Raw genomic sequence first — 20,366 nt, forward strand, 5'->3', positions numbered from 1 at the left:
TGGCTCACTGAATACTGTCTTACTCAGTGTCAGACGCTCAGAGCACAAGTGAATGCAAATGTGTCTCAACTCTATTTGCACTGCTCTTCCGCCTTACGGCTACTCTGCTATTACTAACTTTTCTGTTTTTAGAGGAATTACTAGCAAAGATAACCTCTTTTAAGTGTGCAGAGCTAGTCCATGCCCCCATACGCTCGTGACCACCGCTCTTTTATATCGCTCGATGCGCTTACTCCGTCACCGTTCGTGTCTTTCTCTACGTAGCCATATCACACCGCACACAGTACTCCTCTTTGCACCAACACGCCACCTCGGAGAGCGAGTGCATTGCATTGCGCAGCTAGCCAGTAGCCCAGCAGGGGAGAGGAGAGAGCGGCGAGCCAGATGGCGAGCGGCGCAGGGGAGCACTTCCTCAGGCAGCTGAGCGCGAGCAACGACGACGGAGGCTGCGGGCTGAAGGAGGACCGCGACGCCGGAGAGAGGAGGAGGGGCTCCCGGCGGTGGTCCAAGAAGAGGGCCGCGAGGGGCTACGGCGCCGGCACTGGCTATGGCAGGAAGCAGGGGGAGGCCATGGCCGCGGCGGCGGCGAGGAAGCGGGTGATGGTGGTGGTGGACGAGAGCTCCGGCGCCAAGCACGCCATGATGTGGGCGCTGACCCACGTCGCCAACAAGGGGGACTTCCTCACGCTGCTCCACGTGCTGCCGCACTGCGGCGGCCGAGGGGAGGAGGCCTCCTACCTCGCCAACTCGCTCGGCACGCTCTGCAAGGCCAGCAGGCCCGAGGTACACATCAACCAAGTAATTAGTGAGCACTGAGCAGTGCATTTCTGAACTAACTCTGGTTGCGGCCTTCTTTTGGGAGCATTTGCTCGGAGGCACGCACAAGAGAATTACTAGTAGTTCATAAATAATTAGATCAAAAGTACCAGCACTAGCGTACTTCATGGTTCATGCCCTCAAGAGTCTGTTTGTTGGGTAGCCTGGGGAGGTCACCTGAGGGAGAATGCTTTAGGCTTTTAATCAGTTGGATAGATCATAGATCAGATCAGGACTTCATGAAAAGGGAATCATAGCTCACTTTTGTGCCTGGTTCGATGGATCTTGGCAGACCGAAAAAAGGGTACCAGCCTTGATAAAGAAAGCATTATAAAGGAACAACATGTGGGGTTTCCCACAGGTCCCCCTTAGAGTATCTCCAACCAAGCCATCTTCTCACCCCCTATCCTATATTTGAGAAAAAAACGATGAAAATTGATCTTCAACCGACCCCCTTTATTTGAGGACCCCTCAAATCTCCTCCCTCACCCCCTACATTTAGGGGCTCCTCATCCAACCCTCATTTGGGAGAGAGGGGAGAGAGAGAGAGGAAGAGAGGGGAGAGAGAGGAGAGAGAGTTACCGGATATTAATAAAATAAAGGTGATTCGAATATAGGGATCAAATATGAGAGGTCGGTTGGAACACGTTGAGAAATAGAGGATGAAATCTGGATGAGGAGCCCCTAAATAAGAGGGATAGGGGTCAAATATGAGGGCTTGGTTGGAGATGCTCTTAGGCCCTTAGCAAAATCCTACCTGAACAAATAAAAATGACATATAAAATATAATTTCCATCTGATTCGCTTACTTGAATCCAAAGTCAGCATTTCAATGCAGTATTGTACTATTTCTCTGCGTAAGTGCAACAGTACGTGCACGAATTATTCCTTTTCCTGTAGCTGTATAAAGGATGATGGCTCACGAAAGGTGTGAATGAATATTGGTAGGTGGAGGTTGAAGCGCTTGTGATCCAAGGGCCCAAGCTGGCCACCGTCCTCAGCCAAGTGAAGAAGCTGGAGGCCTCCGTGCTGGTGCTCAGCCAGTGCAGACCATCTCCTTTCTGCTGGTTAAGCTGGTAAACGACTGACAGCTATCTATCTTATCCCTTCCCCTGCATACGAGTGTTGGAAATGTGACGCTCTCAGAGGTCAACGATGAACAGAAACCAGCTACGAGAATCTATCACGATGTCAGTCCGTAGTGTTTCATTTAAAAAATGAAAATGTAGCTCAGACTGCAGAATCTTTTATATAGATCCCAATAGAATAATGTACCAGTATCAGATTAAGCTTATCCTCTCGGAAAAGAACTCTAAAAAAACCCAGGTCAAGCGTCTGCAGTGAACTGATTAGCACTAGATTTTTTTACATATTAGGGATATATCTTCTATTCTTCTGTAAGAGCTTTGGGGCCTTTTGTCTTTGAGTGACGAGCAGCCCCTCTCACTTGGTGGCAAACAATTTGGGAAGAATCCGTGTTCACCACCGTTCAATAATAGGGTCCATGCCTTTAGGGAAAACAAGCACTATAGGCAGCAGCACCATGTGCGATCCATAAATCGCGGAAGCTTTTCTTGTCCTTCTAGTAGGCCTCTCCTAAATAAAGCAAGAACCATGAACACAGCTACCAGTTATCACTGTTTGATCTAGGGAAAATTACTTTTTCATCTTGTGATGTACGGTCCTTGCTGAGCAAATGCAAATGTTTCTGCTGCGATTTTTGCAGCTTCCTGCGGAGCAGCAGCGAGGAGTTCGTCGAGCGATGCATCAACGATGCAGAGTGCCTCACGCTGGCGGTGAGGAAGCAGAGCAAAGGCGTCGGCGGGTACCTCATCAGCACCCGGTGGCAGAAGAACTTCTGGCTCCTGGCTTGACAAGCACAGCCTAGTTACTACTTACTGCATGATCATATTTTACTCCCACATCTGTCACTGTATTCAGCTCAGTACATTTCAAAAACCTACCTCCCTGCCATAAATGTATGCGTCTGTGGATCGTCTTATTTCCGTTGTAAAGCCAAATGAGCCTTAGATCTGACCCTCCTACAAACCTACATCATCTCTGTAGTGTTTGTACTTTGTAATCTGTATTGTACTATCGTGTGATGCTGCATAAATAACCAATTTCTGTTGTAACGTGTTTCTTGTTTGCTGAATTTAAATTGACCTCCACGAGAAGAGCAGTGCAAGTGTACAACGCCAGGTTAAAACATTTGCAAGACCAAGGTGACATTTCCAACGCGATAGCTCGAAATCGGAAATGCGACACCCACTTCAAGTTTGGGAGTAGGAAGTGCGGTGGGCGGTGGCATTGGGTCCGCCTGCCACTATTCTCTGAAACACCCAGCCCGCCCAGCGGACCAATGGGGCACCGTTTAATGGTCGTTGGGTTGGGGCCTTGGGGGCCAACAGGGCAAGAATTAAAAGATTATTAATAGTGCCAGGTGACGACGCAGGTGTCATGCTACCCCATCCTCGAGACCTCAAAACTCCAGTAAATCTCCACCAAAACGTGCTACATGGAACTTGGAAGTGTGAGCATTAGCTGTGTTGCATGCAATAACACATACTATCTGAGAAAGTTTTCAAAAAAAACTCCAGCTTGAACTTTAATAGTCGTAATGTCAGCTGTCTGATCTATATAACGGAGAACTATTGTCAACTCAGTCACAGGGAGCTAACATCGCCTGATTTCCATTATCTGAATCCGAGAAAGTGATTCGCCCTAATGCAGATAGTGCTAGTAACTAGGGAAAAATAAAAAAAACTCCAAAAATCACTTGGATTTTGACTTTCCCCTCAAGAGTTATTTTGTTGCAACCCCCCCCAAAGGTTTGATTTTGTTGCAAAAACACCCCTAAAAATTCAAAAAAAATTTAAAAAATCACAAAAAATTCTAAAAAAACTAGAGACAATTCTAAGACCTTTTGTGAATTTTTTTTTTCAAAAATAATATCCTTTGCATCATATTTCATGGAGAGTAAGTTTGAAAAAAAAGAAAAACGTGCAACTCATTTATTAATTCGAGTTAAATGCATAGTTAATTATTTACTAATCCAAAAATCTTTGGAGTTACAACAAAACAATTTTTGGAGGAAAAGTCAAAATCCAAGTGACTTTGGGGGGTTTGTATTTTTCCCTAGTAACTAATATGAGCTACCCCCGCCACAACCGTCAGCTCCAAACTGGTTGATATACCAAACAAGTCCGTCTCTTCCTAGTAAATGTTGTTAGCAGTACACTGCCCCCCTTTCAGCATAGCAGCTGTTTATCAAGGCCGTCCTCGGGCGCTCTGAATTCTGAACACAGAGACAACTGCACGCACTAGACAAGGACCATATACGAAATTATAGTGCCTTGCAAAAGACCCAACTAGCTAGCCTTATAGCAACCATATGGCAGATCAGAGGACCCCTACCAGTAAGTACCTACTCAACCCAGTAAGGTTCCCTATGGCTCTACCCCATCCTATTAACTTACAAATACACTGCCCAGCAGCAGGCAACCTGGAGACCAGAGTGGGGGCAAAAAACAGATGGGCTAAAATCACAGTGCAAGGTTAAGTTTCACAATGGAAAGCACCGGTGCAGTGCCAGTTCAGAAACTATACCGTGGCCAATGTTGAATCCAAATCAAGCATGGGCATTTCGCAGGATGGTCTAAGTAAATCCTGGAGTTATCCTGGTCATCCCGGTATGCTAGTGTGTCAGTAAATAGTCCTGAACGGAAAACAAAAGGAGACTTCTGATTTTCTTTCTGCTGATCACACTAACTAAAGGAAACTACCTGCATCTGCGTCTCTTGGCACTATCTTCTGTGAAGGATTCCCATTTACTGTGGTCCAGCTTGCTGAAATCTTCTAGCACTGCAATGGAAAGCAGGTACTGAGTAAGCTTCACCAGCTCCTGATCATCATCTCTGTTCCAATGCGCTTTCTTGAATGGTTTGATCACGAGACCATTCTGTGGATTCATGACAAAATTCCTTCTTAGGTCATCGAACATGATTGTGTTCTTTTCACTGCAGTACTGCAATGGAAGAGGAAAGAGTAATGCGCAAACAATTCAACGAGGGCCATCAAAGATTCAGATGATTAAATTAGTAAATTAGTGATACAATAAACATAGAACGTCAACCTCAGGGAACTGAGCCTAAATGACACCAAGGGGCTTGCAGTCGAAAGTTTGCCTTTTAGTTTGATTTTCAGATTGTACAGTTTTCATCGCCAAGTGATCCAGAAGAGCAGTAATTTTGTATTCAGGGTTACTAAGAACTCCAAGTTGCCCCATCTTCAACTCCACCCATTTCTGCATCCAAGGGCAACAGTAACTTTTTCCCTACATCACATCACAATGATAACCAATAAACTATTACTGTTAGTTAAAAGCTTACCCAGTTGCTGACCATATCATGATGTCATATGCTGTATATGCAGCTGCAAGGAACTGGTGAAGATCTTCAAAGAGGATTATGGTGCAACTTAAATGATAGCACCCTGGAGAACATAACAATGGTACTGAAAAGTGCCCTTACATGGACGCATGAGTTCCTGAGGATTCTCAGCTGGAGACCTATGGTCAAACAGAGTACAGTCAATGTCTAAGACAATCAGCCTCTTTCCTTCGCAACACGGATTCAACAGCTTGATCTACAAGAACAGGCATAGAAATAGGCATTAATCGCCGATTAAGTTTAACAAGGTAAAGGTAGTAACTCATAAGCGCTCAACATGCAACAGCTTCATTGTAAAAACAAGATCATGCGCTCACTGTATCATTATGCTATTGCCTACTCACCATTGTAAGAATTAGGTAGAGAAAAGAAAATAGACACTAGAGTAATGATTAAGTCATCATTGCTCAGATAAAGCCGCAACTCTGGGTCCAATCAGTGCCACCAAATAGGGAAAATGATTGGTGTCACTGCTACTAATGTTAACCCATGAGCTAGGGAAAACACAAAGTATTTTACACAATCAATATGTATGAACTTGAAAGTACTCATGGCCAGAACCATGCAGGAAACTGTAATTTTAGATAAGCCAAAGGGGAGCAAGATTGTGCTAAGAAGCACATCAGAACTAACATAAAATAGGAGAAATTATACAAGCATGCACATTACAGAAGCATATATCAGGAAATGAAAATGATAATGAATATACCTTATACTGACTTGCACGCCGTTTTAATTTCTGCTTGTAGACATCTTTATCCTTAATGGCAGTAACTTCATTCTGCTCAAAGTCAAAATCATCGAGTAACTCTGGAGAATCTTTTTGGCCCACACATATTTCTTCTTCAACAGTACTGAAATTTGGAGTGGAGAACTTTAAAAAACAAATTACTGTGAAGGAAACAGCTGGTGCCTTCCAAATATTGGGAGGAAACTCAACAGTCCACAATTCAATATTTTGAACAGAAGCATATCATTTGAGATATAGCATCGCAGCAAAGGAATGACTGGAAACTTTGAACGAGGAACCAGATAACTTGGGTTGATGTCAAGTAAAGGTAAGATAGCTGGTCAATTTCACACAGCAAGTACCTCACTACGTCCACTTATGGTCTAGAGAAAGGTACTCTTGAGGCACAACGACTCACTAAAAGCCTCAGTTCAATGCAGATATTATGAGGTTTCACAAGCATCTCAAAATCAAACTTCAGAGTGGTATGCAACTGAAATTACAAAATGTTATCCTATCAAATTAGCAGCTATACAACCCTAGAGTACCATGTACTCTGCTACATGCAAAGTTAAATATAAACACAATATAAAGAATGTTGGATATTCCTAATACGCCATAAGAAGGTTTCACAAAATAACAATGTACACTTAACGTGCAGAATGTTTCAACCCAGTGTATACTAATACGGTCATGAACAAGATGCACATGTGCAAACTGTCTAATCCCACCCACTGTATACTAAGATATCCATGAACTCAAGATCCACCTATATCAAGAAAAGTAGAAAAACCAAAAATTACCTCAGTGCACTCGAAACAGTAAATAACACTTGACTAATGTGGCTGTACGGATTAATCATAGACTTTTTTCTCACCACAAGTGGGAACTCAGTCCTTGGTAAGACAAAGGGGGGAAGGAAGATCTTCACTCATTCATTAAGTGCCTGTGGTGAGACGCGACCCACAACAAACGAATAGGGTGGAGGGAGAGCGAAGAAGGAACGGTTGTCTTGAATGTTATGCTGAGATCAGCAGCTTCCAGTGAAGACAAAATGAGTCAGGCAGGAAGAGGAAGATTGTGCAGGGAAAATGGGGTTCGAACCTGTGACTTCTGGCGTGACAGACCAGCACTCTAACCAACTGAGCTATTCCCCCCTTTCGTAACTACTGTCGATTGAACAGTAATTCAACGAGCAATGATATAAATTCTGAAATTTGGCAAAGATAGTGGGGGTAGCTACACCAGAAAACAGAATATATAGAGGCTAGCGAAACTAAAATTTGTTTATTTGATAAGTTTTCTGTAGAGAGGACCAAAATAATCTTTACAGATGAATGTCCAACACCATCCTATCCGATATCAAACAGGCTTAGTTTTTATTTCTGAAATCATAATTCAAATTCGTATCTACCGTAGGCATTCATCTAAACAATACCACAGAAAAAGGTACGGAAACTAAACAATCAAGAAAAGTTTATTTCAAACATGTAGGATTTACAAAATTACTTGGTGCTTCCATCCCAACGTAAAATAGGGAGTAATTCTTATTACAGACAAAAGAAACTACTTCCAACAAGTCAGTAGTAACTTTGTACGCCACACAGATGGTTTGGCCTATGGTGCTAAACATAGTCCAAGTCAAAATGAGCTGCTCGTCACCTTACTGCCAAATGTGAATGTGTGATCAAACTGCAAGGGTATAAAGTTCGAGCAGGCAATATCACCCGTCTCAGTTAAAGCATCCTAACATCATCTCCATAAGCCCACACTCAAGCATTTTCAGTTGATCACTCACTTCTGCCATCATCACCAACATTGTTACCCATCCACTGGAGGGATAATGTTCCCATATATCCCAAATCCAAACCCAAAATCAAACCACTAACAACACGAGGCAACAGATGGACGGAAGGAGACCAAACAAGCTAGGGTTTAGCGATCGTGTATTCGAGCACTCCATATCTCACCGCTCCCATCTGAAAACCGAGGCACTAGCCCATGATCTTCACCAAGTGGACCTCTCCGTTCGATTTGTCAACCGAAACCCCATGTTCCCGCGGACCAAACGTCCAATTCTACGCCGACCACGCCAATATTTTTCACACACACGCATCCAAAACCACTCAACCAAGGGAGAAGATGTTGTTAGGGTTTTAGGGAGGAGGAATGGGTGGGGGGATTGCGCCGCTTACCCGACCATGGAGATCTTGCCGTTGGGCTTGAATGGGATAGAAGAAAGGAGGGATGAGTCGGCCAAGTCCTTGAGCATGAGCTTGGGGTAAAGCAGCGTTTGCCGCTTGGGGGGCACCCCGGTGACCTCCCATATGCGCAGCTTGAGCTACCCGAGCGTGTCGTCCCCGACCATCCGCACCGTCTGCTCCTGCCCGCGCCACTTTACCACCAGCGTCATCTCCTCCGGCGGCGCCGCCTCAGCCACCGCGGCGATGGAGGAGGACGAGGCCGCGTCCGCCACGGGGTTTGGCTACCCGGATTTCGAAGAGAAGTGGAGGGTTAGCTTCGTCTTCCGACTTGCCGGATGGAGAGGAAGGAAATCGGAGGAGGGGTTGCGTCGGTACGCTTGGACATGCGTAATCGTGCTAGGAAGGCAGAAGAAGTTTGAATACGTATCGGAGTTTGAAGGCGGAAAGGTGAGTCTGCTTTGGCTTGGCCGCTGAAAAGTGAAAACTGAAGGACTCAACGTGATCAAATATTTTCAATTCACACTTGATTCTCTCCTGAAAAATGTTACCACCGTAATTTACAAATGATTTGGTTGTAATTTGCAAATAAAGCTTGAGATCTAGCACGGATCAATCCAAATAAGGCCAAAATTCCACTTGAAATTTCATGCAAGGAATGTACTCCTCGTGTTGTTCAGAATAGAACTGGCTGAGTGTTTCTGTGGCAAAGCCAATTCCCAAATAGAGCAAGCCAGTGTTTCTGCGGCAAAGCCAAATCCTAAATAGAACATCTATTGTTGGTTGGGCAATTACGCAGGTGGGTACTTAATAGGTAGTTTTGAGTTACTGTTGAGTTCATTTTTTCATTATGAATTTCTAGTAATTTTTTTGAGTTTTCAATCAATCCAATAATTCAAAATAATACAAAACTTGCATCACTAGTTGCGCAGGACAGGCATAGGGACCTCTTTGTTTCATTTCTCATTGGCCCCATATTTTAGCTCATGTGGTAAGCGTTTACATAGGGATAGGATTAGTCATAATGCTGATTTAAACCGGTAGAGTGTAAAACTGGAGGCGTCCTTAGTATTAGTGGTACTAATAAATTTTGAGTGGCCAAACTCTATTAGCACTCTCCAATAAACAACGCCTGCGCATGCATGCGAGCCTTGTAACCTACCACTGCTACCTCTTCAAAAGTCAAACCTACCTTGATGCGCGACGAGGGAAGAACCTACCTGCGCACAATGGAAGTAGTAGTAAGAAGGCGAGGAGGGGACATGACCGCCGTTGCGACGGCGGTGGTGTCGGTGCTCGCGGCGTTAACGGCGATGGTGGCGCCGGGAACAGCGTGGGGCACCGAGGAGGGAGGAGGAGGCAATAACGTGACAGCGAGCAGAGAGGTCACGTACGACGGCCGGGCTCTGATACTGGACGGCCGGAGGCGGATGCTCTTCTCCGGAGACATGCACTACCCACGAAGCACCCCCCGAGGTACACGTTCCTTGCCTAATTCATGTCCCGATATGTCATCTTTGCACTGCTTTTGTTTGCAAGCAGTTTCTTATCCTCACAGGTAGAGCAATTTTTTTAGAAGATAGTACTATTATTGATCGAATAAAAGTATTCGGTAAGTACCCTTAGGTTGATTACTTTACACCCCTACTCTAAGTCAACTTTAGGATTGTAGTTTTGTTCTACTACAATGACGTCGCATCCTTTTTCTTTTTTTCTCTAATTAAACTCAAGCTATGAGCTGAAACAGCTAGTGCAGTGCAGTGCAGATGAACCGTTCGCTTGAGTTTAATAATTTTGAGCGCTACTCACCTTAATGCCTGGTACAATAAGGAACCGATCTAGCTTTTTTAATTCACGGCACAGGACACAGCTGGTAGCTCATGAGGAAACCGTGTGCAGTTGTTGGCTTAGAGTTTGTTTGAGCGCTGACGAATCCTAGAAAGACTAGTAGGCCAGAGCAATCTTGAGTAGTCATTCAGCATTTTAATTTTGCCTTTAGAATCCATGGTCTGCTTTCGTTTTTTCCGGCAAGGAGAGTTACATCCCAAAATAGATCTTGTGGTTCTATACACTATACACTTTTCTCCAGTCACCCTACGCATAAAAATCATGACCAAGCTGAAACAGGAGCATCATCCTCAATCGGTCCATTTGTGAGCTGTACTGTTGCAGAATATCTTATGCTTGTATCCTTTGTAGCACATTAGATCATATCATATACAGGCCTCACACTTATACATGAAATGCAGGCAGATAAATATTTTTCGAGACAGAAGTCATTTCGTGAGCAAAATGAACTAACAATACAAAATACCAAATCATTTCAAGCATTCCATGAAGTGAAATTTCTGATGGCTAGGCTACGGCATCCAATTCATTATAAAAACAGGGATTGCGAGTACAAGTTTTTTTGAACAGTCAAATACAACATTGCATACTTATATCAAACCCGTAAGTATACACCAGGAATCATAAGAAATATAGAACTCATGCGCAATAAATTAACAGATGTGGCCAAACCTCATTGCGAAAGCCAAGAAAGGAGGCATGGATGTCATTCAAACATACGTCTTCTGGAACGCTCATGAGCCTGTTCAGGGGCAGGTAGGCGCTATATATGCAATCTCCTACGTACAATTAAACACAAGCGAAAACTTCATATAAGAGCATTTTGATACAATGAAGTCTTCATATTCTCTCTTGCTGGATCAGTATAACTTTGAGGGAAGATACAATCTGGTGAAATTCATCAGAGAAATCCACGCTCAAGGCCTCTATATAAGCCTCAGAATTGGTCCCTTCATCCAGTCTGAGTGGAAATACGGGTATGAAAGCATGAAATACATTTACCTATGTACCCAGGAGAGTTCCATTTTTATGATGCCCCAAACAACTAAAGCTTACTGAGTTCTAAACAATTTGAAACATGAGGATAAAGGAAGAAAGAACCCACGATTCCATACCGTCATTACTGAATATCTTCTATTCATGCAGAGGCTTACCGTTTTGGTTACGTGGCATCCCAAATATTACCTTCAGATGTGACAATGAACCTTTCAAGGTATCCTGTTATCTAATAGTTGCCTTGAACAATGTTGTGACCTGTAACTACATAAAATCCATTAAGTGCACCTGCATACTTCAGATGGAATTTCGATCTCTTGTTTTCTTCCATACATGAGTGACAATTCATCTTACCTTTTCTCAGCATAATTTCTCCCTTCCCTGTTGTAAAACAGAACAGCTGCACCTGCACTACCCTCAACAAAAGATACCCAATTTATAATCTGGTACAATTGCCATATATGGGTGCAATACAGACCATATATGGTGTGGGAAGAGCATGTTTTCAAACTAAGTTACAAACTCTTATCAACAAAAAAGACAAAGTAGAGAGAGAGAGAGAGAGAGAGAGAGAGAGAGAGAGAGAGAGAGAGAGAGAGATATGAGCATCTTACAGAAAAATATATTCATGTTTACATAGTTATTTTGTCATAGTACACTATTCGATATAACATGCAGAGACATATGCAAAAATTTGTTACAAAAATAGTGAACATGATGAAGGATGAAAGACTATTCTATCCACAAGGAGGCCCCATCATCATATCACAGGTCGGTTAAGTTTTTAAAGAATACTTGTCCTCTGACTCTATATCCTTATATGCAATTAAGGTGATTTATATGTAAAAATTTAATTAACTTTGCAGATTGAGAATGAATATAAGCTGGTTGAGGCTGCATTCTATTCAAAAGGGCCACCTTATGTTCGCTGGGCAGCAGCAATGGCTGTAAATCTGCAGACTGGTGTTCCGTGGATGATGTGTAAGCAGGATGATGCCCCAGATCCAATTGTCAGTGACTCAGTGAACATATTTGTACCATTATAGCGAATTATAAATTGGAACATACAATTTTTTTAAAAAAAAATCAGTGTAACATTGATTACATGGCTAGATTAATACCTGCAATGGGCTCATCTGTGGAGAAACATTTCTAGGGCCAAATTCACCTAACAAGCCAGCTTTATGGACAGAAAATTGGACATCTCGGTGCGGCATAAACACTCATGCTTTTCTTATAAGATTTCTACCACGTACCATTTGGTAAAAATTCTAACACATATTTGCCCTGCATACAGCTATCCTGTATATGGTCAGGATCCAAGATTCAGATCAGCAGCAGATCTTGCATTTGCAGTAGCACTTTTTATAGCGAGAAAGAAAGGAAGCTTTGTAAACTACTACATGGTACAGCAAATCAAGCTATGAACCTGACAAAACAATATCCCAAAATATCCTCTTAATATTTCTTTTAGTGTTCTGACATGAGTTAAGATTTATGTAGTACCACGGTGGAACAAACTTTGGAAGGTTTGCATCTTCCTATGTAACAACAAGCTACTATGATGGAGCTCCTCTTGATGAATATGGTAAGTTGGTAACTACATTTTCCTTGCACAATATTGCAGACATCTTGTAACTGCAAACATCTGAAATTTTGTTATATAAAACATTCTAATATACTACCTCCGTTCTTTCTTGTCGTTTAGTAAAAGTTGATGAAAATTTGATGACGTGAAAGTATTTTTCATGACAAATCCACCAGTGTCATTTTCATAAGCCAAATCCTAATCCTAATGGTTTTATGTGTATAAGTGGCCAAAGTTTTTAAAGTTTAACTGCACGCATTCTAGAACGATATCTATTTGAGAACGAAGGGAGTAAGAGTAACATGAGCACATTGTACCAAAAAGGGCCACTATCCAAGATCATGTAAAGCCCAATATGCCAGACCATATAGCATATCTAGTCAGTAATTGATGCCCTGTGACATCTGCAAATGTCTTCATACTCAATAACCTTGAGAATCTGGCCACCACAAAGGCCTTTTTAGGACTATGCTTTGGTGGTTTGGTGCACAACCTCTTCATGCCCACTGGCAGAAACCTATAATTTGCAGCATTGCTGATCTATACTACTCGCCATTTTCTCCTTATACTGTACAATTAATACACCTTCTAAGGGTTGGAAGAACGGGGATCCTACAAAATTCTATCCACGAGAATGAACAGTATGCCATATTAGAGTATTCTTTATTTGAACCTTTCTCCCATTAGAAAAAACAGCATTTGAATAATATCTGTTAAAAGTAACAATTATACATCCAGGCTTAATATGGCAACCGACATGGGCTCATCTCAGAGAACTGCATGCTGCAGTAAAGCAATCTGCAGAGCCATTACTTTGGGGGGCATATTCTAATTATTCATTTGGTCAACAACAAGAGGTGAAATTAGAGTAAACCATGCATACTATATTTCCACTATATCACTATATCTTCGTCAATCTAACTGGCAATTTTTTTGGATATTACAGGGGCATGTTTTTGAAACAGAGTCTGAGTGTGTGGCTTTCCTGGTAAACTTTGACAAGCATAAGATATCAAATATCCAATTTGGCAAAGAGGCGTTCCAGCTAGCTCCTAAGTCAATCAGTATCCTCTCGCAATGCAGGGAACTAGTATTCGAAACAGGCAAGGTGCGCAGATTATATTCATGAAACTCAAAATGTTCACTTACTGAAGACCTGAAGAAGTGCTTGTTATAATTTTTTTTATGGCAGATAAATGCTCAGCATGGTTTAAGAACAGCACAAGTAGTGCAGCCTCTGAATCATGTTGGTAGGTGGAAAATATTCAAAGAACCAATCCCTCTGGCAGCAAGCAAAATCTCACATGTTGGAAATCAGCTTTGTGAACACCTCTCAACTACAAAAGATGAAACAGATTATCTCTGGTACCTCACCACGTAAGATGAGCTTCTTAAGCTTGCTTATGCCATTCGGTATTTTCCCACAGTTTTTAGTACTTTCTTAAGCATGTTAACCGTATAATAGTGAAAATCATGCAGATATGATTTTGGACCGAAAGGGAATGGCCAACTAGTGCTTAATGTTGAGTCACATGCACATATTTTACATGCTTTCGTCAACAACGATTATGTCAGTAAGGACATGAATACTTCTTTGCAATTATACAGCCAAAAGTAGGCTAAATTATCGATGAATCATTGAGCTATGTTTAGTATTCATGTTTGATATCTTTCTCTACATTGTGATTAGGAAGTACGCACGGGAGTCATGATGAACCTGGCAATATCATTCTAAAGGCGCCTATATCACTAAGGGAAGGACAAAACACCATATCATTGCTATGCGTCATGGTTGGATCACCGGTACAATAACTCCCGGCTTATTATATATGCTCACCAACAACAAAATTTATGTCACAAATAAAGTGGACAAATCAACAAATCAGAGGAACAAGAATAGCAAGAGTTGTTATGCAACTTATTGCTATCTGTTTGTGTTTCTTTTCAACAAATAAATGACTAGACGCATGACTTATGTCATTATACAAACAAAGCTGTAAAACAACACAAAAGAAAAAAAAAAACACTTTGGCATAGGTCGAAAACATATGGAGTAGCTAGTTAAGCAAAGAAAGCATATCATCAGCAATCCTGCATATTTTCTGAACTGAAACCTAATAAACTCAAAATGTGTAAACAAGAATTTATAGAAGCACAATACCTACAATTTGCATTGACTCGAATTTTCATCCACCAATTGTAAGGACTCCGGTGCTTACATGGAGAGAAGAACATTTGGAGTTCGGAAAGTGAGCATAAAACGAAGACAGCAGAGACCACATTCTCTAAACAATGATCTGTGGAGACACCAAGTAAATCCACCCAAGTCAACATCGATTCTGAATTGATAGATCAATATCACATGCTCATTTTCCAGCATGCTATGTGCAGGTTGGCTTATCTGGAGAAATGAATAAAATCTACACATCTGAAGGATCGTCTCATGCACAATGGACTGCAATTGACAAGTCCATGCATCTTCCACTTATCTGGTACAAGGTACACAAGATGTAGACAGGTCCTGATAGACTCGAACTACATATTTACTCTCTAGCGCATGTAACCTACAGTTTGAGAGAATTATTGTTGTTTGACACAGACAACATTTGACACGCCATGGGGCAATGACCCAGTGACACTGAACCTAAGTAGTATGGGGAAGGGTGAGGTGTGGATCAATGGAGAGAGTATCGGACGGTACTGGGTCTCCTTCAAAACCCCCAGCGGCCAACCTTCTCAATCTCTGTCGGTAGTCGAGCTAGTTCCTACTAGTAAAACAAATTTTGTTTGAGCCATAATAAACCAATGTGAAATTGTCTTGTTTGACTGTCTTTTTTAAGGTATCATATACCACGATACTTTCTGAAGACTGGAGAGAACCTCCTTGTTCTCATGGAGGAAATTGGTGGCAACCCGCTACAAATAACAGTGAACACAATGTCAATTACCAGAGTCTATGGTACCGTCAGCGAGTTCTCTACCCCGTCCCTCTTGTCACGCGAAAAACATCCAGCAGTTCACCTCAGGTGCCAGAAAGGCAAACACATCACAGATATTGAGTTTGCGAGCTACGGAAATCCCGCCGAAGACTGCAGAGGGTCTGGAAGGTGCTGCCATGGAACTTGCCACGCAGAAATGTCGGAATTTGTCGTAAAGAATGTAAAGTCTGCCACCTCAAAAGCTATACTATTGCCAAATGCCATTACAAGCCTAAATGCCTAACAATAAAACTTATTGGTTTGCTCTTTCAGGCTTGCCTAGGCAGAAGGAAGTGTGCCATTCCGGTGCGGGCTGCCAAATTTGGAGGTGACCCATGCCCCGGAGTAGAAAAATCCCTTTCAGTTGTGGCGATTTGCGGATGAAGGGAAGAAGAACAGAACAGTCATGTGATTAATCAGCATTCTAGTTGCCCAAATATATTGTGACAATGTTTATAAATTTGTACAAAATTATACATACAGCAATAATTCATTAGCAATCATCCAAAAATTGAGGATAAGAGAGTAAGATCACTGAGTTCTAAAAAAGGAGTAAAATACTGATGGTACGCACTGCTTTATCGGGAAACTTTTGTTGGATTCGCCGAGAAGGGAGCCCATTCTCTTCTCATGTCCTCGCACCAATTTCCATCAAAACTATAAAAGCTGGAGGCCGACGAGGTTAGAAGGAAACAACACAACTGCACCTAGATTACCTGATGGCGGATTGGAGGCACATACAGCGTTGGTGACCGGTGATGGCGGCCGTTGAGGGTTTCGTATGAGCGGAGGCGGTTTGTGATGTGCGCCTCGGCGGCCGCCGTCCCCCGGGCCGGCGTGAGAGGAGATGCGACGAGGGTCGGCCATTGCTCCGACGTGCTCGACCGGTGGCCCGGACGGCCCAGGCCCACCGGTGGAAACGAAGCTCTCTCCCTCGGTCGTGGCCCGTGGGAACAAAAGTTACAAACCTCCTACTACATGAATTTACTTTTTTTAAAAGGAAACTACTACTTGAATTTACGGTTTTGTGTGCGATTAACGTATTGCGGATTACGCTTACCTCTGGATTTTACGTACATTCTGCAAGCTTGAGCACGCGTTAAATCGGTCGTTTTGGGCTTGTGGCAATGCAACTTTGCATCCATCCATCCATCCTGTCTGAGCTGCAGCTTTGCATCCATCCATCCTGTCTGAGCTGCTTCACACAAACTGTTGAGAAGGAATCCAAAATCAAAATGCACTTGTGTGCCTCTGGAGTCTGATCAGAGTTCTTCGATACGGCCACATCGTTATATTCTCCACACCACGCTTGTGGTGGGACCTATCCGGTCAGAGTGAGCCGGGATAGGAGCATATGATGCGTTTGGTTATAAGGAAAGGTTTGATGGAATGGAGTTGTTTTTGTTTTTTTTAATCTAATTTTATGTTTAGTTAGATGGATGAGATGGATTATTTTTCTATTTGATTGGTGGGATTAAAGTATATAGGATGTGTCAGTTTTCTATTTGGTGGATAAATAAAATGAGCTGAGTTGATTATGATGACTTTTTTTTAATGTACCCTTTTATTCTAAAAGCAACTCTATAATTAATTTTCAAGTGATATTAGCATATAATTACCATCTCTGAGTTATATTTTGTTTCACAATCTTAGGTTCACATCTTGTGTTTTGTTTCTATGTTCAATCGATGACTTGCGAAGAAGCTCTCAATCTCTTACGTATTTGCTTTGCTGTGTACTTCAAAAGATGATCATTGTCCTGACGCAAAGCCTCTTTCAGCATGAGAGATAGCTAAAAAAAATGGGGAAAAAATACACAGCTACACTAGATAATAAAATTGACTTGGTTACTTGAACAAAGTACAGATGAGGAAAAAGCTAGAGCAGATTCTGTGCAGGCCTTTCTATACAGGCATCAAAAATTGGAAAAAAGAAAAGAAAAATAATGACAATATGGTTTAGTATGTCACAAGATTATAAGATAAACATCTTTAAGCCCTTTATAATTTGTAACCATTCACAGCTCAAACTAAAATGGGTAGCCATCATGTTCTGTAGACTTTCAGACACTACAATAATCAGTTTCTAGCCTCTTTTTCAGCCCAGGAGTTGTGCAAGTCAGATGTCTACTTCATAAACAACTGTTCTCATAGAAAGTTGCAAATACAATTGTCATGTGTGATATGAAGAGACATCTAAAACTATTGTGATCAGAATTTGGAGTTGCAAATACAATTATTTTAACCGATCAGATTGGGATATGTATATAGTCACAAGAGAGAGTAAGCAACGACAATTTAGAATTTTCAAGTTGCAGTGATGATGCCGACCATATTTATTTCGATCTTCTCAGAGACAAAATTATCACAACTTAAGTACTAACAACTTGTACCTGTACATATACTATTAATGGCAAAAAATAACACAGATTAACTAAAACAAACTTCTCCATTGTAAAACACCATCACAACACACCATGTTCTGAGCTCCCCTTCTCTGATTCCCACATCACCTTTTCTTCCAAGAAATGCCTCTCTATTGATACTGTCTGCTTCTCTCTTGAGTGGATCAACTAATGGCTCTTTTAGGTTTGCATTTGATTTTAGTAATTGATGATAATATAGTCAATGAGACTGATATGTTTGTTAAGTATACACTTTAGTAGATCTCATGGATACAATACATTAAGAAGTCACCGAAGCAACACTTAAGTAAGTTTGAATTGGACGAGTTCTAAAAAGATTGTTAACACCGGATGGTCTGATGCTTATACAACTGTACACACTGGAGTGTTTTGACTCAGAAGAGGTCATTCTGATCTACACGTCAGATGATCCGACGTTGAGATGATGAATGTGATGTAGTATTTTTACATGAGATGTGCAATCTTCAGAAGAAGGTCTTGTAACACGTTGGATGGCCCGGTGATGAATATTGGATACGCCAGAGCATTTTTCAGAGATGTTGCAACAGGTTGTGTGATGTGGTTGTACGCACCGGATGGTCTAGCGATTAGAAGACCTACATGCCAGACAATGCTCAGTGAGAAATAGCTCAGTTGACTCAAGTATACACACCGGATAGTCCGGTGATAGAGTTTAAAATAACACCAGAACATATTGTGTTCACAATGAGTTTGAGTGCGGATCTAACGGCTAGTTTCTATTGCTATACGCACTGGATGGTCCGATGTTTGTACTGCTGTTGATGTCGGTTTTCATTCAGTGTTCACAGTCCTTTTGACCGTTGGAGCAACAGTTAGTTCGCAGGGTTGAGACTATAAATACCCTCCACTCGGCCATTTGTGTGTGCTGGAGTTTAGAGAAGATCATATACACCCGAGAAGACATCAAAGCCACCAAAATACTAAAAGTGATCATCCAAAATAATTAAGCATAGTATTAGGTAGTGATTAGTGCTAATAGGTTTAGAGATAGTTGTTGTTGCTTAGAGAGAGAATCAAATAGTGATTCTATATTGTATCAAGTGGTACGACGATATTTTGGAGTCTTGGTGACTCACGGACATCATGGGCTTTAGTGGCTCATACTTGTTGACCCTCCGACTTGATGTTGAGCGGTGACAAGACTTTTGTACGGGGACACGAAGACCCTTGCCTTGGTGTCTCCATCTCCAAAGTGAAGACGGCGACAAATGACTAAAAAAGAGACTTATGGTGATGTCGTGGTGCCTTACCTTGATGACTTGGTGATTCAAACTACTTGAGGTCTAAGTGATTCAACCTACTTGAGGTCTAAGTGACTCAAGAGCTGTGACCGGATGCCTTCCAGGAGCTATAGGCTAGGTGGTTGCTCCAACGTGGATTAGGGGTGGCGTTTGTGTTATCGATACCATACGATAAAAATTCTTAGTGTTGAATTTGCTCTCTTCACCATATTTACGTTTTTGCATTTACATACTTACAATATATCTTTACATGTTTACCTTCTTATAGCAGTTTGTTAAGATTGGTTATAGGTTGCAAGCCTTTTTGAATGATATAATAGACATACTAGATAGATTAAAATATAATTAGATAGAAATTAATATAGGCTTATTTTGTGGAGTTTTTAAAACCAATTATAATTAGGTATCCTAATTAATCCCTTCTTAGGACGTTACCAATATCTACAACGGGAGATGGCTTAAGAGCAACTACAAAACAATCACTGTAGCAATTTAAATAGCTATTACATCGATGCACAAATACATTGATTCAACTAAGTATGCAAAAATATTACCTATTCACTGCTTGCCCTCGCTCACCGCCTACCTACCCTGGCTCATCGCCCGCCTACCCTGGCTCCTCGCCTGTTGCAAGCCTCGCCTGTGCTGGCTCGCTGCCCGCCTGCCCACCGCAGCACTTGTCCCATTTTCTTTGGCCAGATTTTTATTTACCGATAGCAGAAATTTATCGGGGTCACCGGGATTTTCAAATTTATCGGAATTTTATCGACGATAGATAATTTTTTCGGTCAAAATAAAAAAAACGGATCAATTTCTAAAAAAATAACATAAATTGTCTCCAAACTATTTAACATAAAAAACTACACATAATAATATATAAATAAGAAAGTATCACATATTTAAAGATACAATAGTAGTGGTGTACTAGTGTGTCGCAGGAGCCACCACCACCGATATGGAGAAAATGATGAAAGGTGAGATTTGCGACTAGAGTAAACGGTGAGTGCATACTGCACGTGTGACTCACGTGAAAGGCGAGCAAACACCAGATGCCTCGGCTCCGTTTTTATT

At 41.8% G+C, this 20,366-nt stretch overlaps 2 protein-coding genes, 1 long non-coding RNA gene and 1 pseudogene across 4 annotated transcripts; 2 read left to right on the forward strand and 2 right to left on the reverse strand.

Moving 5' to 3' along the window:
- LOC133909281 (uncharacterized) lies at positions 1–2,951 on the forward strand. The gene is made up of 3 exons (XM_062351644.1): positions 1–783; positions 1,765–1,892; positions 2,543–2,951. The coding sequence occupies exons 1-3, from the start codon at positions 385–387 to the stop codon at positions 2,688–2,690; spliced, it is 675 nt and encodes a 224-aa protein (XP_062207628.1). The 5' UTR covers positions 1–384; the 3' UTR covers positions 2,691–2,951.
- Positions 2,952–4,356: 1,405 nt separating this feature from the next.
- On the reverse strand, positions 4,357–9,648 carry LOC133908245 (ubiquitin-like domain-containing CTD phosphatase; annotated as a pseudogene).
- LOC133909283 (beta-galactosidase 7-like) lies at positions 9,305–16,038 on the forward strand. 2 transcript variants are annotated; one of them, XM_062351647.1, is made up of 18 exons: positions 9,308–10,802; positions 10,911–11,023; positions 11,193–11,259; positions 11,721–11,813; positions 11,909–12,052; positions 12,156–12,250; positions 12,340–12,448; positions 12,546–12,630; positions 13,369–13,487; positions 13,577–13,738; positions 13,823–14,007; positions 14,110–14,204; positions 14,321–14,433; positions 14,835–14,942; positions 15,022–15,129; positions 15,230–15,375; positions 15,471–15,789; positions 15,882–16,038. In XM_062351647.1, the coding sequence occupies exons 1-18, from the start codon at positions 10,707–10,709 to the stop codon at positions 15,990–15,992; spliced, it is 2,268 nt and encodes a 755-aa protein (XP_062207631.1). In that variant the 5' UTR covers positions 9,308–10,706; the 3' UTR covers positions 15,993–16,038. The 2 variants fall into 2 exon arrangements, 1 of the variants encoding a protein (XP_062207631.1); XR_009908347.1 differs by lacking the exon at positions 15,882–16,038 and having other exon boundaries at positions 9,305–10,802; positions 15,022–15,148; positions 15,230–15,379; positions 15,471–15,605.
- Positions 16,018–16,560, reverse strand: LOC133909285 (uncharacterized). The gene is made up of 2 exons (XR_009908348.1): positions 16,350–16,560; positions 16,018–16,274 (listed from the first exon to the last, which is right to left on the reverse strand). It is a non-coding gene; the product is annotated as an uncharacterized LOC133909285 (long non-coding RNA).
- Between the last annotated feature and the right edge of the window lie 3,806 nt (positions 16,561–20,366).

This window comes from Phragmites australis, chromosome 2, assembly GCF_958298935.1.
Source record: "Phragmites australis chromosome 2, lpPhrAust1.1, whole genome shotgun sequence".
Lineage (NCBI taxonomy): Eukaryota > Viridiplantae > Streptophyta > Magnoliopsida > Poales > Poaceae > Phragmites > Phragmites australis.